Genomic DNA, 15,397 nt, shown 5'->3' with positions numbered 1-15,397 from the left:
TGGGCCAAGACTCCTCCATGATGGGAAACATCCTTTTCTTTAAAAAAAACTTCAACAAAAACACATTCTCAAATTATTTCAAAACCCTCAATATGTAACATCTCTTTTGAAGATTGTAGATAAATATTATTTATTAGAGTGGCCTTCCATGTGAACAAAGAGGAAAATGTAGCACCAAAAAAGCCTACGTGCACAGGGACAAATGTACCTTTAGCTCAATATTGGTCTTGAAAAGACAGACTTGATTTCATCTAGTATCTCTGTGACCTTAGAACATCAAAGGCACTTTATAAATATTGAAGTACTATGATGAAGACACTGTTGTATTTCAGATAGAAAGGCAGCCAATTTGGGTACAGCACAATGATAAACAATTGTAGAAGTCCCAATCAATGGCACATGACCACAATCTATTTCACTTCTTATATTCATCACATTTCGAGCCTCTGACATCCCACAGCAGATATACCATTCTCCTTCCATTCTCAGGTGTTGTAGGCTTTTGTTTGGCAAGCTTTGGCTCAAAATTCAAAGCCCAGTCAACGAATGGGAGCAGAGAATCTAATTGGGGAAAAAGGTTGGACCCAGATGATAAAGTTGTCTTTTATTTATTTTAAACATGCAACTTTAAATCAAAAGAAGCAGGCACTCTAGCAGAATACATCCTTGAGTGAATTTTCTGAGGATCTTTGCAGCCAATATTCCCAGCAGAAGTGTACATTTAGACAGTGATAATGATAGCAGTAATTTCCGTTAACAAGCATATATTTCATTCAAATCAGGACAAACGTTCTTAAAAGAACAAAAACATTTTTGACTCAAGAGTTGACAAACTGGAACAAATTCCTGATTGAGTACAGGACCATGGAATATACAAGTTGCCAAAGTAGAAGAGCAAAGTTTATTTCTGAAGGGCCCTACCAATCATCTCATTTCAGTTACAAGGCCTTTTGTCAGTAAACCTTGTGCCTGTCTCATGCAATTGAACAGAGATCATTAGAAAGGTCAAATTAAAAATACACATCTCTGTTCAAGATTTGCTGCACAAGAAATATTATTCAGAACAGTGCACACATTAACAATAGATATACTGTTGATATAGAAGCAACTTCTTACATTTCAGATCAGTGACAATTGCCTCACTATTGCTAACACTACTTAAGTTTTTCAGTTGAGCCACACTGATATTTTTAAGTATAAATAACAGATATACATTTAGATGGCTTACATGAAACATAACTGCAAACTTAAAGTTCAAAAATCCAAATTTAAAAGCTACAAAATCCATGCTTTTATATTGACAGAAAAGGATATTTGTTCATTTTACATCAAAAAGGAACTTTGAATGAAACTGAATTAAATACAATAAAATCAGCATCATGGCGATAATGAAATCATTTGAAAAGCTATTTCTGAATTCTGCATATGATCTTAATCAACTTATTTGATTTAAATTGAATTTTGAACAGTGCACAAATTCTTAAATATTACCCGTGGAACTTACATTTTATGAGAGTGAAATTCAAATGAGTCAAACTTACAATAGCAGGTGATGCATACAAATATAATTTAGCCTTAAATTTTGCCTCTTACCTCTCTCACTACTACCTTCCTTTTCCCCTTTGTTTTGGTTCCTGTTCATTATTTTAAAAAAATTTACACTTGCTACTTTAGAATCCGTGTGGCCCAGTAAGCATTCTCCATATGACTGGTTAAAGAGACACAGTGTTTCTTACTGAACTCACATGCAGCACCGATTCCCTGCTGAGATCACTTTGTTTGTAAGGATCTCCACATAGTTAAAGCTGTAACTCAAATCATTCAAAGCAGTGAAAGCCAAGCATGATTCGATTAACGTTTGCCACCAAAGCCAGGTAGTTGTTTGGGACATACAACAGATTATGTCTTTAGTTCCTACACTAAGTAACAAAAAAAACTACTGCACACTGAATATTAACCCATGAAACAAAGGAGTGCATTCAATGTGTTTAAAAGGGCTTCCATCCAAATAAAATAAACTATAATTGAAAAATAAATGCGGCTTTGGCTTGCAGGACTTTTTCTTGGAAAAAAGCCAACACCTGAAGAAACGGAATATCAGACTGTTAATTTACAGTTTGCATATTTGTAGGAGTTCAATTTGTCATTTACGCCTCAATTTCTCACCATACATGATGATATTTTGATATCCTCAGGTCACTGCCTGTAAGGAGTTCATACATTCTCCCAGTGACCACGTGGGTTTCCTCAGGTGCTCCTGTTTCCTCCTGCACTCCAAAGACCCATTGATGGGTTGCTTAATTGGGCATTGCAAATTGTCTCATTGATTAGGTGAGGATTAAATCGGGGAGTTGCTGGGGCAAAGTAGCTCGAAGGGCAGAAGGGCCCGTTCTGCACTGTCTCAATAAATGAACAAATAAATAAGATTGTTCTGACTATTGCTATAATTTTTGTTAATCTCCTCATCTCCATGGTTTTGATCCATGCTCACTATATTCAAACTAACTGTCTGGTAAACTTAGTTGATTTAAATTATAACTCAATAAGAAACTTGTCTTTGGTTGTTGGTGCATAATGCCAATGAGAGCACTGCCTCTTTATCTCGCATCACTTTCAGTTCCATTAACAATCACCTTTGGTTTTAATGTCCTCATCAAATCTTTTGCCAATGAAAACAGTTTCTCTCAGTCTCTTCTATTCTATCTCCTTCATGACTTCACCAACTTTCATCAGATCCAGGTTTAATCTTCTGTGTCCCTCCAACAAACCCAGCCTCTTTGATCTTTACAGACAACTGAAGTCATTAATCTGTAGAATCGTTCCAGCAAATCTGCTCTGTATTCATGATAAGGCCTTCACATTCTTCTTAAAATGTGTTGGGGTGGGGGTAAATGAGATACAATATTCCAGTTATAGGTTAAGCAGAAGTTTATTAATAATAAAACAGGAGATAAGCAGATCCAAAGCTATTTTCTATTCAAACATAGAAATCAATCACATTCATATAAATTATGTACACTGAAAGAAATTGAATGGCAATTGAAGCAAACCATTCATGGTTTGTTCCGTACCTTCTCAATTATGACCAAAAATTACACTACTGGACACTATTAGACGCTAGACACCACTAGACACTATTACGTGTTTATAAAAATATTCCTGCAAATCTCATTGTATTGAGCTTCCCAAAAATAAATTGACTGGTATCAAATATATCTTTGAATCAAATTTTTCTCCAGCAATAATGTGCTAAAAGTGAAATATTGCTCAATCAATAATATATATTTCAGAGATTGTTCTTCTGAGTAAGTAAATACGGAGGGAATCCGAAGTTACTGTAGACCGAACTAATAAAAATTCAACTTAATGCAAGTATTCCCCAACCCTGCTCTCGGGTACAATGCTTATACCTCTTACCCAGGAAATAATGCAAAGAATACCCATAGAAAAAGTCAGTATCTTCTCCACATTTCCCTCCAGATTAGATCAAACATTATGATGACTGAGCCATCCCTGGGTTGTGCACTGTCGATAGTTTTCCTCGCTGATGAGCAGATAAGCAGCCTGCACACCCATTACCTCACCAGCACTGCATTCTGAAAAATACTACCAGAGTTCACTTGCACGTAAGCTTCTCCAGTCTGCTCTTTGCAAATCAATTTCCCCCTCCCACATGATGATTTTGAGGAAAATCATTCAGCTTATGTTCTCAGGAAAGGAACCCTAAGTTAATCTGAGGACCACCTGTAATCTGATATACACATGAATCATAAGATTCAAAATTCCATAAACCTCAGGAAATCATTTGGTTGCCTGTTGTCATCCAACATAGATTGCTAAACCTGCTAAGATAATCACTAAGCATCAAAGTATCTACGCAGAGCTGTAAAATCTTCGTCCTTATTCAATGCTTTTAATCCCCAGGGTAGAATTGTTTCTGTAACTTACAATAATAACGGTGTCAGATTGTGGGAACCCAAATACTTATGAACAGGACTGTTTAATCTTCTTGTTATCTGAGGTGTTGACTTTCTTTGCCTTGTTTGATGATGTAGCTAGCTGAGGTAGCTTCTTCTGATGCAAGATCAAATTTCTAGGTCATCTTTTGTAAGAAGGATACAAATTATTGTCTGCTCAGATTGCTTTTTTTTTGTATACTGCGTACCTAGAATAAAACAGTGCAACCATAACGCAAAAATATTCAGGAGCTGTTATTTACCATTTTAACACATTTATTCACAAAAGTAGCCTTCCACATGCATCTGTACAATGGATAGCATTACTTGGGCTCTGCGAAATAGACTGGAGCTTGTAAACAAAGGTTGACCCTATTGAGAAATTCCTGCATTATTGAGGGGGCCCATCTCACCAAGTAAAGGAATTAAACTGGTCCCATTCACCAGGCACTCATCAGATTATGAGGTAGGACTACTCCAAGAGTTCTATACAATTTAAAACAAGCTAGCTAATATTTACATTCGACTATCTGTATTACTGAAAGTCTTACAGTCAGAAATCACATTTTGTGTGCATCTAAATGCAACTAATAAAACCACTGAGCAAGCTGAAGCAAAATATTTATACGAATATCTGTTGTGTAAATAACTGATCACTTTCAAACAAGATGGCACTGAGCTGTGGTCTCCATCAAGCTCGCGACTTAGACCTAGTTGCTTTTTGAGATTGTAGGATGGCTAAAGGGACAAAGAGGTGAGTTAGGGGGAAGGTTAGAGTTTAGTTGTCTGGGATGTGGGGAAATTAGAGTTCAGGCCAAAGCCTAGGCCTCCACTCTGTATCAATGAAGATGTGGGAGAAAGGTCATTCATGGCCAGATGTCAGGCCAGCAGACCAGCAAGGATGAGGGCTAGTGTCTCACCCAGGTCAGCGATTCTCCAGCAGGTTAGAGGATCAGAGTTCCGTGTGGGCAGGAGGCACAAGGGCTGGTGAATTGCTCAGTACACAACTCACGAGACCGAAGCCTGAGGCCTAATGTTTGGTGTCCTGGTCATTGGAGAGTACATTGAGAGTTCAAGGCCTGAAGTCCAGGATCCTCATTCATTGACACCTGGAAGTCCGGAAGTGAAGGCCTGAGGCCAAAGCCCAGTGAGGTGGGGGGGGGGGGGGGGGGGGGGGGGGAGTGTGTGTGTGTGTGTGTGTGTGTGTGTGTGTGTGTGTGTGTGTGTGTGTGTGTGTGTGTGTGTTGTGTATACAACAAAGCTTGTTTTGCTCTTGTTGATTTCTTGCTGTTGCTCTGTCAACATGGCAGACATGCTACATTGGCGGTGGATTGTGTAGTGACATGAGATGCCCCCAGCACATCTTTGGGTTGTGTTGGTTGTTAAAGCAAACAATGTATTTCACATTTCACTGTACAGGTGATAAATAAATAAATCTGAATCTAAATCTTAATGTGATTTGCTATTGCTAGAAAAGTATTACAAATTAACAGAACACAAAACTTAGGCATGACAGTTCCTCAACAACACCTTCAATGTTTGAATTTGTGTGCTGTCTACAACTAAGGGTATTTTAACTGAGGTGCAGTAGTATTTTTTTTAAAAATCAAGAACTTTTAGACAATAGACAATAGACAATAAACAGTAGGTGCAGGAGTAGGCCGTTCAGCCCTTCTAGCCAGCACCACCATTCACTGTGATCATGGCTGATCATACACAATTAGTACCCCGTTCCTGCCCTCTCCCCATATCCCTTGACCCCGCTATCTATAAGAGCTCTATCTAACTCTCTCTTGAATGCATCCAGAGACTTGGCCTCCACTGCCTTCTGGGGCAGAGCATTTTCAGAGTGAATTAAAAATAAAAATTTAATGCCCCAACGCATTAAAGCATCACATAACATGACAACTGTAGAAGTCTAATTGTTTTTCAAAGTTCAAATTTTCGATACTTTGCTAAGTCACAGAATCATAGAACACTAAAGTACAGAAATAGGCCGTTTGACCCATCTAGTAGTAAGCTGACACCAACATACAAATTGGCACATCTTGAACAAAACTACAAAATGTTTTATGTTTCTTCTACAATTTTTTATCAAATCTAGAAGTTGTGGAAGACACGGGAAAGAAAAACACAGTCATGAACCGAACACCTCATTTCATAAATCCTTCTATTTCTGGCCAGACAACAGCCGTCAATTTAGCAAGTAAATTTAACTATGAAAGCTACAATAACAAGCAATGGGAGCTATTTCAGTATTCTAAACAGCAGGCTTTAGTGATACCATAACACTCTGGAAAACATATTTCAGAATTTGCAATACACCAGACTCCAATAATCCAAATAAAAGCAGTTTTTAGCAAAACAACTACAAAGCAGCAGGTTCAGTAAAAAATCATGACTTAATGCATTTATACATTTTATTATGAGGTACAGTGCCAAACGAGCCTTTCCGGCCTAATAGGCCTTGCCACCTAGCAACCATCCTTTTTAACCCTAGCCTATTATTTACAGAATCCACAAGGTATATTTTTATACACAATCTTCAGAGTTACAATTATTAACACGTAATGCAATTTTCAACATACTACAAATCAAGTTGGGGGCTAAATGGCAGAATTTTTTTTGGTAATTTTTAGGGGTTAAATATCTCCAAATACACTTCAGCCTCAGCCAGAGAACAAACTCTGTAATGGTCCAAGTTTTTATATCACCCACCCCTTGTTTCAGACAACCAGAGTGATCAAAATTTCTCCATCAAACCAACTAGCTCTCACCAGTATCTTCTCACACAAAAAATCAATTGTAGCACTTTGAATAGCTGTGACAACAGTTATCTACTGATATAACATACGTATTGATAAAATCACGGAGACGGCATTGCAGCCACTATCCTTCATTACAAGTTTGAGGAGATTTGGTACGTCACTACAGATGTACAGTGGAGAGCATTCTGATGGCTGTATCACCATCTGGTACGGGGGCTCCAATGCACAGGAAGCAACTTTGCCCTTAGGAACCTGAGATTCCCCGAATACAAGGTATTTCTTTGCATCTTAGTACTAAATTGTAACTCCTATTCCTCATCCAATTTCTTAATTCTATAGCCACAGAAATCAATTTCTCAACACTCTCAACTGCACTCAAAATCAGAAGCCTCTCTAAAATGCATACGTCAACAGGATTCCCTCTAATTCCACTAAACACCAGTGAGGATGAACAGGCCCTACTTGCTCCCCTCAAATTAAAATTGTCTTTTTGCAGAAATCAAAAGTGTGAATCCACACTGCACCCAATGTGCCTGCAATATTCCAGCTCTGTGGAACTAAAGAAAGTCTCCAGATGGTTATATTTCAAGTCCTTGGCCCTTATGCAGTTTCTCTTATAGATGTTTACCAACAGACCACAATCCGTCCATGTGGCAGAATCTGTGTCACACTATGAAAAATGATACTTTGCTTCTTCTTCCTACCAAAGTCACCCTCTATTTTTTAACCCTTCTCTATCCTTCACTCCTGCTCATCTGACAATAGTTGGCTCTATTATTACCCTTAATAATTCTTCAAACCACTTTCCCATCACTCTGATACCCTTCACCAATTTACACATCCACATACTGAAATATTAATTTATGCTCATATCTCTCAAGGGAAAAGGTAGATTGTAAGACACAAGAAATTTGGCCGATTATGCCACAGACACAAAATGCTGGAGGAATTCAGCAGGTCAGGCAGCATCCACGAAGGGGAATAAAGAGTCAATGTTTTGGGTCGAGACCTTCGTCAGGTCTCAGCCCAAAACGCTGATTTTCGACTTCCCCCCTCAAAGTGAATTTTCACTTGTTTTTCCTCATTCATGTCCATGATTTGGGCTTGGTGGCAGGTTCATTTTTAACGTCCATCTCAGCAGTTACTTGTCTCCGTATCTTATCATTTCAGTTTATAGGCTACAATCCTAATCTGTTATAGGCTACTACAATCTAATCCTGATACACCTCCACTTCCTGAGGAGACTGAGGCTCCCTGCCCTCTCCTAACTTAACTCAATTTTACAGGAGCACCGTTGAGAGCGTCCTGACAAGTTGCATCTCCATTTGGGGATGACAGAAGCCAAGTATCAGACCAGAAGCCCCTACAGAGGGCTGTGTGAACAGCTGAGAGGGTACAGGGGTCTCCCTACCATCCACTGAGGATACTTATCAGGAGAGCTGCGTACGCAGGGCCCTTAGTATTATCGAGGATCCCACCCGTCCATCCAGCATCCTCTGACTTTCTACCATCAGGAAGGAGACTCTGAGGCATAAAGACAATGGTCAGGATGGAAACAACATCCTCCCTCAGGTTATTAGGCTTCTCAACTCCTTGCCACATCACATTCAAAGTGTCGCTGGTTAATTTGTTCTGTACCCAACAAAATTTTATTTATGCACTTTATTTATGCATAATTCATTTGTAGATTTTATCCTTATTTTCCTAAGTTATTGTATGGTACATGTACCACTGTGCTTTACATCCTGGTCCGGAGAAACACTGTCTCCTTTGACAATATACACGCATATAATTAAATGAAAATAAACTTTACTTTTCTTGACTTGATATTCCCCAATTTAATGCAGAAAAGGAATATAGTAGACAGCGGCTTAGATGGATGCAAGATAGCCATTAAACTAATAGTACGAAGTGGGCAATGTTAAACCCCATGACTCACCAGTAATTGTCCAAAGGATCTATGCATATCACCCTCATCAAGGCCTCTCCACCAACATCAGAAGAGGGCAGCACAGTGGTTGTCTGTGTGGAGGCTGCACTTCCTTCCAATGAATGCTGGAGTTTTAGCTACAGTTTCCTCCCACGTGGCAAAGTTTTACCATTGGTTGGTTGATAGCCACTGTAAATTACTCTGAATGTAGCTATGTGGAAGAAGAATCAAAAGTTCAAGTTGATGGGTGTATGAGAGAAAGCAAGTTGCTGACCTACAGGTAAGTGAGTAAGACTGGTATGATTCTCTTCTGGGAGTCAGCAGAAATTTAAAGGAGCAAATTAGAAACAGATTTAATATCACTGGCACATGTCAGGTAGATGGAGCTATTCAGCCTGGGATGGCAGTCCATCTAAGAGAGGGAAAACTCTGATTTCAAACCTCCACTGCCTTGCGGCCATACCCTCTCATGGGAAAGGCTTCGGGAGTAAACCCTGAGGACAAATCTGGAGCTGGAGCCCCTAAGGCAGTCCGATGTTGTCTTCAACCTCGCTCTGGCAACCCCTGCGACGTCACTGGTGCCAAGCTGTATCAGCCCTTGCCCTTCCCTTGGACAAAATCAGTGTCGTGGAGAGAGGAGACTTGCTGCTTGGGCAACTGCCGGTCTTCCATACAATCTTGCCCAGGCTTGCGCCCTGGAGAAGACTTCCCAGGCGCAGATCTATGGTCTCATGAGACTAACAGATGCTATACAATGTCATGAAATTTGTTAACTTTGTGGCAGAAGTACAGTGAAATGCTAAATATAGAGAAAAAACCGTTACATTAAGTGTGTGTGTGTGAGTGTGAGTGTGTGTGTGTGTGTGTGTGTGTGTATATTAAATAGTTGTTAGAATAAGCAGTGCAAAATAACAGAAATAAAGTAGTGAGGTACTGTTCATGGGTTCAATGTCGATTTAGAAATCGGATGGCAGAGAGGAAGAAACTGTTCCTGAGTCGCTGAGGGTGTGCCTTCAGGCTTCTGTACTTCCTTCACGACAGTAACAGTGCATTGAGGACATGTCGTGGGTGGTGGGGATCCTAAATAATAGACACTGTTTTCCCAAAGCACCACACTTTGAAAATGAGTTAAAAACTTCTAATGAAATATAGCCGCTGTCTTGCCTTTTTTATAGCTGCATTAAAATGTTGCATCCAGGTTAGATCCTCAGAGGTAATTGACACCCAGGAACTTGAAATTGCTCACTCTCTCCACTATGATCCCTCTATGAGGACTGGTGTGTATTCCCTCGTCTTACCCTTCCTGAAGTCACAATCAGCTCTTTGGTCTTGCTGACATTGAGTACAAGGTTGTTGCTGTGACACCACTCCACTAACTGGTATTATCTTGCTCCTGTACGCCCTTTTGTCACCGTCTGAAATTCTGCCAACAATGGTTGTACCATCAGCAAATTTGTTTGAGCTATGACTAACCATATAGTCATAGGTGTAGAGAGTACAGCAGTGGGCTAAGCACACACCCCTGTGGAGCACCAGCGTTAATTGTCAGCAAGGTGGAGAAGTTATTTCCAATCCACACTGACTGTGGTCTTCCAGTTAGTAAGTCAATAATCCAGTTGCAGAGGGAGGTACAGAGGTCCAGGTCTGTAGCTCTGCTTTGTTGACATATATGTACAAACTCTCCCTCAGTCAGCCTGTGGCCAATAGCTCACAACAGAAAATGCAGTTATGTGCAGGATCAATGCAACAGATTGCCAATAATAGTGGCTCACTTTCACCAGCTTTTCCAATTTGGTAGAAGTTCCAGCAGTTATGCAGGAGAAACCAATAACCACCATGGTCCAATGGGCAGAAAGAGAAGGCAAAAGTTCAGAAGGAATTATTCAGGAACTTCATTCTACACGTTACTTCTTTTGGCTTTAGCTAATCCAGTTTTAAAGATTAACTTTATGTGCTGAAATTATCAGCCAGTAGGTCAGCATTGTAAAGCAAGTCACTAGTTAATATGCCAGTGGAGTGTGTCATAAACAATTTTCTGACTGCAATGTGGATATTTATTAAACACAGTCACAGTAGAGTTCACATAATGTTCATTCCATCATAGGCACCCCAGGTGGAACTTTTAAAAATAATCATTAACAAAGTATGAGCAAGTTCAACATGCAACTTAAAAAATTTTGTATTCTTAAGGTCAAATTGTAGTTAAAGACAAACTCCATAAAGGGATTAAAGTGATTTAATATTTTTGAAAATACATTAGGAAAATAGGCAGTTGTATACACACCATGGAAAGGGATTTTCTACATCCTGATAGTGCTCCCAATTTCAGTACATCCCAAACATTCTAGCCTATCGCTCTACTTCTAAAGCACTATGCCGACATTTTAAAGCACTTGAGAACTTATTTATTTTAGTGAAATGTTTAGATCTGAGATTCCTAAACTTTTTTTATGCCATGGACCAATGGGCAAGGGGTCCGTGGATCCCAGGTTAGGAACCCCTGGCCTAAATTGAATTGAAGGCACAAATTGCTTTTCATGAAATCTACTGTGCCACCACTTCAACACATCTTGTGCCCATCTCAATGCATTAGGAAAATGAATGGCATAATGCTGCCTAATAGTTCCAGTGACCCAAGTTCGATCCTGGTCTCTGGAGCTGTGTTTGTGGTGGGCACATTCCCCTCCGATTGTTTGGGTTTCCACAAGGCTTTCTCATTTCCTTCCACACCTTAGGCTGCTGATAGGTAGGTTAATTAGTTCCTATAACATATCTCTCATGTAGAGGTGTGATAGCAGAATTAGAGGGGAGTTGATGGGCTACAGAGAAAAAAGTGGGGTAATTGGATAGTTCCAAGAGTTGGAATAGACTCGACGAGAAGGATTGACTTTGTATGTTGTAAGAGAACATAAGGAAAGTACATCAGTGCCATCAGTTATGCCTTGCGGGCAACACTCCCACCTGCTCAAAGACTGTGGAAATGTTACCAGAGAGATCTGAGGTGGGAGGCAAAGCTGTCCAGTTGTACCTGCCACTTTCTAGATGAACTGTTATCTGAACTGGTACATGGAAGCACATGACCCTACCTCACTTTCACTTGTCTCCAAACCTATCTTTGTCCCATAACAAATACGATCAGAATTGGTTTCTTGCTCCTTTTTTATTACTGTACCTTGTAGTCAAGCCCAATCTTTTCAAAGCATTTCACTGGCAGCAAAGAGCTCAGTATCATGAAAGATGCAAGTGCAAAAATTAAATGTTTTAAACTTAGCTTTCAATTTCCATTGCAGCAGATTACAGTACCTATAGCACTTCCAGATTTTAACAGTTGATAATTACAAACTATTTCTTTTACTTACCTTTGACTCACATTTCTTGTGACATGCATACTTGCAAACTGGAAAACAAAATGAAAAGATAATAAAATAATAGTTAGAAAAGCTTTTATTGCACACATAAATAATTGCAAAGTTGCCTGTGTTACTCTGTGAATACACACTTTGAACGCTGACAGAACAAATGAAGGAGCTTTTCCAAAATGGTGACACAAAGCAAGTCTCACCAGTTAGTGGGGGGGTAACTGTTTATGATGAAAGTTTCATTAAATAATCAATGATTGCTCCAATTGGCAATCCCTCTCTCGGGATAACACTGTACATGGCTAACTGTGCTATAGCTAATAGAACATGCTAATACCCACATTTCAGACAGACAGTCAATCATTGTGGCACAGAATACAAGCCATCCTTTATGCCCACATAACTTCCACTAAATGAATGGAAGGAGGCCTGGGTTGAAGAATGCAAATGCGATGGTTTGCAAACTTTAATCCCTGATCCTACTTCCACTCCACTTTCGTTCTTCCGTATGCAAAGACTATAGATTCTACCTCATATCCTCGTCCAGCTTCCTCTGAAATGCATTATCCACTTCAATCACTCTTTGCCATCGAGGATTCCACCTCGTCATTGTTAGGGTAAAGAAGTTTCTTTATTTTTTATTGCACTTCCCAAAGATGATCTTTTCTTTGCCTCTTTATGTTCTTCTACACATGGAAACATTCCCTCAGCATCCACTCTATCAAACCTTTCACAACATTAGGTCACCTTTCAACCTTCCTTTTAAGAAAAAGGCAGATTCAATATACTTAACCCAAGTTCCCCCTTTCTGAACCCTCACTAGTATCTTAATATCATTTTCATAAACTGGCAAGCAAAACTGTATACAATACTGCAAATGTGATCTAACCAAGATTCAATACAAGGTTAGCATAAATTCCTTAGACTTTCAATTTATTCCTCTGGAGTTAAATCCTTGTGTTTGATCTTGTGTTTTATTTACAAGTGTCTTTCTGAACCTGTGGCATGACTTTTAGTGGACTGCTTTGTTTTCCAAGCTACATAGGCTCACAACATCCAAAAAATAATTTACATCCCTGTTCCTGCTACAAAAATGAACTGATGTCTTTACCCTTGCTGAACTTCACATGCCCATCATTTACCCTTTCTGCAGGTTTAGTAATGTTCTCTTTAGTTCGTTGTGGCGATGCTGAACAGTTGAATGAGACGAGAGCCTCAAAGCTAAAACTATCACCCTTGGAGCAAACAAAAGTAAAGACTCTTTTATTTCATTAATGGATTTAGTGGGCTGCCAAGTAACCAAGGGCTGTGCTGGTGAACTATCAAACAGCCCGATAACATCTTGGGTCATACCCTAAGGTATCAGTGCTCAAACATTGGTGAGGAAAAACATCTCTAAGCTCATACAGGAGAAGAGAGAAAAATAACTGAGTAAATCAGCAACCTCTGAAACTACCAACAAGCAAACCTCCTAAATTATTCCTCTTATTCATGAACTTCCAACAACTGCTCTCTTGGCCTATTTAATCAAGTGCAAGTGATGATGGATAGGAAGATTGATGGCTTTCTTAGCCTGGACAACCCTCCAGACTACGTTGAGATGTTTTACGAACAAGGTTTTTTTTATTAAACAAAATATACTTTATTCAAAAATAAAATTATTTACAATAACCATTCAAAGACTTTCAATTCTTTACAGTTGGTACCATTACTACGAACAAGATGGAATGATCAACTGGAGGACTTTCCAGGTCCAACTTGCTTTGGGTTATTTAAATTATTCAGGCCTGGTAGTCTTCACTGGGCTGTTAAGCTGTAGTGATATTCCCGGTTTACAGGTAATGAGCAATTCATGCAACACTATTATTAAGTTTAAGTGATCACTAGTCTTGTGGCTGCTTGAGAACAGAAAATGACGCAGATTGCTATTGACATGAAGGCGGCTATGCAAATAAGTGAGCAACTATAATTTTGTATGAAGTAGGGTATCAGTTATAGTCTTGAAGACTGCCTTTATAAGAATAGCTTGACAAACAACAATTCAGATGGATTCAGAAGGGAAAGACCATGAAAAAAATGTAAAAATTGAGATCATGTCACTTCTTTGAAGGGAAAAAACAAGGTTATCATTAAGCATTATCTCTGCTTTTCTCTTTACAGATCTGCCTGACTTGCTGAAGTTTCCAACAAATTTTTATTCATCTACCTTCTTGCCCTCCCGCTGAAGGTATTTCTCCCAGTGATGTTGGGGAGGAAAAACAGGAATACATACTCACAAAAATGAAGTAAAAACAACACTTTTTTCAAGTCAGGATAACATGGTAGTTTTCAGAAATGCAACAATGGCTAGCTTCACTTCAACCTTTTGGGCTTCACTAAAAAAATTCCACAATCCCAATTTCTCCAAGGTTGTTCATTGATACAGCGAAATCAATCTTTCAATTATTGAAGATGCCAAAAAATGTTGGAAAGTGAGGCTACTCCACCGAAATAGGGTTTTAACAGGGAGACACTTTGTTTTGGCACCAGCACCATGGCCTTTCCACTGATCACAGTAACAGCAGACCATCTTTTTAGAAATAGTGTTGGCCTATTAAAGAGTGGGTGGAAAGGAAATGCCACATCTCTCCCCGCTAAACATTAATACAAGAACTCATTATCTGCTGCAAAAGTTGCTATATGTCTTGCAGCAAAATACTGCCATCCCTCCATCATCTGAATGTGAACAAAATATTTATTTTTCTGCTTACCAAATGTACAAGCATAAAGTGGCTTCAAGCAAGCAACAATGACACATTCACACAGTTTTACATTCGGAATTATCTTTTGAACACATGGAAGTGAATGATGACTTGTAGTGTATCTAATCTGAAAACCTGTGCAGTTCTAAAGTGAAGATATCAATAGCAGTACCTGTCCAAACAGGTACATAAATGATTAAGTCCCATCAAAATGAAGGTTAAGGAGATCATAAACATAATCAGATACCAATGCAAAGGAAGCTCTGCAACAGAAAAAAAGGAGGAAAACATCAAGGTTTGAAGAAACATGCAGAGAAAGAAGAACCCTAAAATTCCAAACCTTTTGCCTCATTTATTTACAACCAGTTTGACTTGCGATTTTATTCACTTTACAATTAGTCCTTCAAGAATTATTCTGCTCTACTTTTTTTTTGTAACAGTAATTCCAGTCAGTTGAAAATGTTTGCATTCCAGGATCTTAATTGCAAAAGTACTCTGGAACCCATGAGCCCTCCCTCAACTTGCTACCACTTTGAAGTGGAGTGCTTGTATTACAGTTGACTAAGCTGACACAAACTAAAATATGAATGAAACCAACAAGGAACACTTCACAAATTAGTAAAACAACAATTTGGACACTTAC

At 39.1% G+C, this 15,397-nt stretch overlaps 1 protein-coding gene and 1 long non-coding RNA gene across 9 annotated transcripts in view; one reads left to right on the top strand and one right to left on the bottom strand.

Moving 5' to 3' along the window:
* LOC140732139 (tensin-3-like) overlaps positions 1-15,397 on the bottom strand; it is a 434,552-nt gene that overhangs the window by 260,942 nt on the left and 158,213 nt on the right. For all 8 annotated transcript variants that reach the window (XR_012099994.1, XM_073054363.1, XM_073054356.1 and 5 more), the window contains one exon: positions 12,014-12,051. Coding sequence is in view for 7 of the 8 variants with exons in the window: in XM_073054363.1 (XP_072910464.1) it covers positions 12,014-12,051 (38 nt within the window). In the remaining variant the exon portion in view is untranslated. The remainder of the gene's footprint in view (positions 1-12,013; positions 12,052-15,397) is intronic.
* LOC140732142 (uncharacterized) lies at positions 8,840-15,396 on the top strand. The gene is made up of 2 exons (XR_012099997.1): positions 8,840-8,934; positions 14,174-15,396. It is a non-coding gene; the product is annotated as an uncharacterized lncRNA (long non-coding RNA).

The sequence above is a fragment of the Hemitrygon akajei genome, chromosome 8 (genome assembly GCF_048418815.1).
Source record: "Hemitrygon akajei chromosome 8, sHemAka1.3, whole genome shotgun sequence".
Lineage (NCBI taxonomy): Eukaryota > Metazoa > Chordata > Chondrichthyes > Myliobatiformes > Dasyatidae > Hemitrygon > Hemitrygon akajei.
This window is presented reverse-complemented; position numbering and strand designations above follow the sequence as displayed.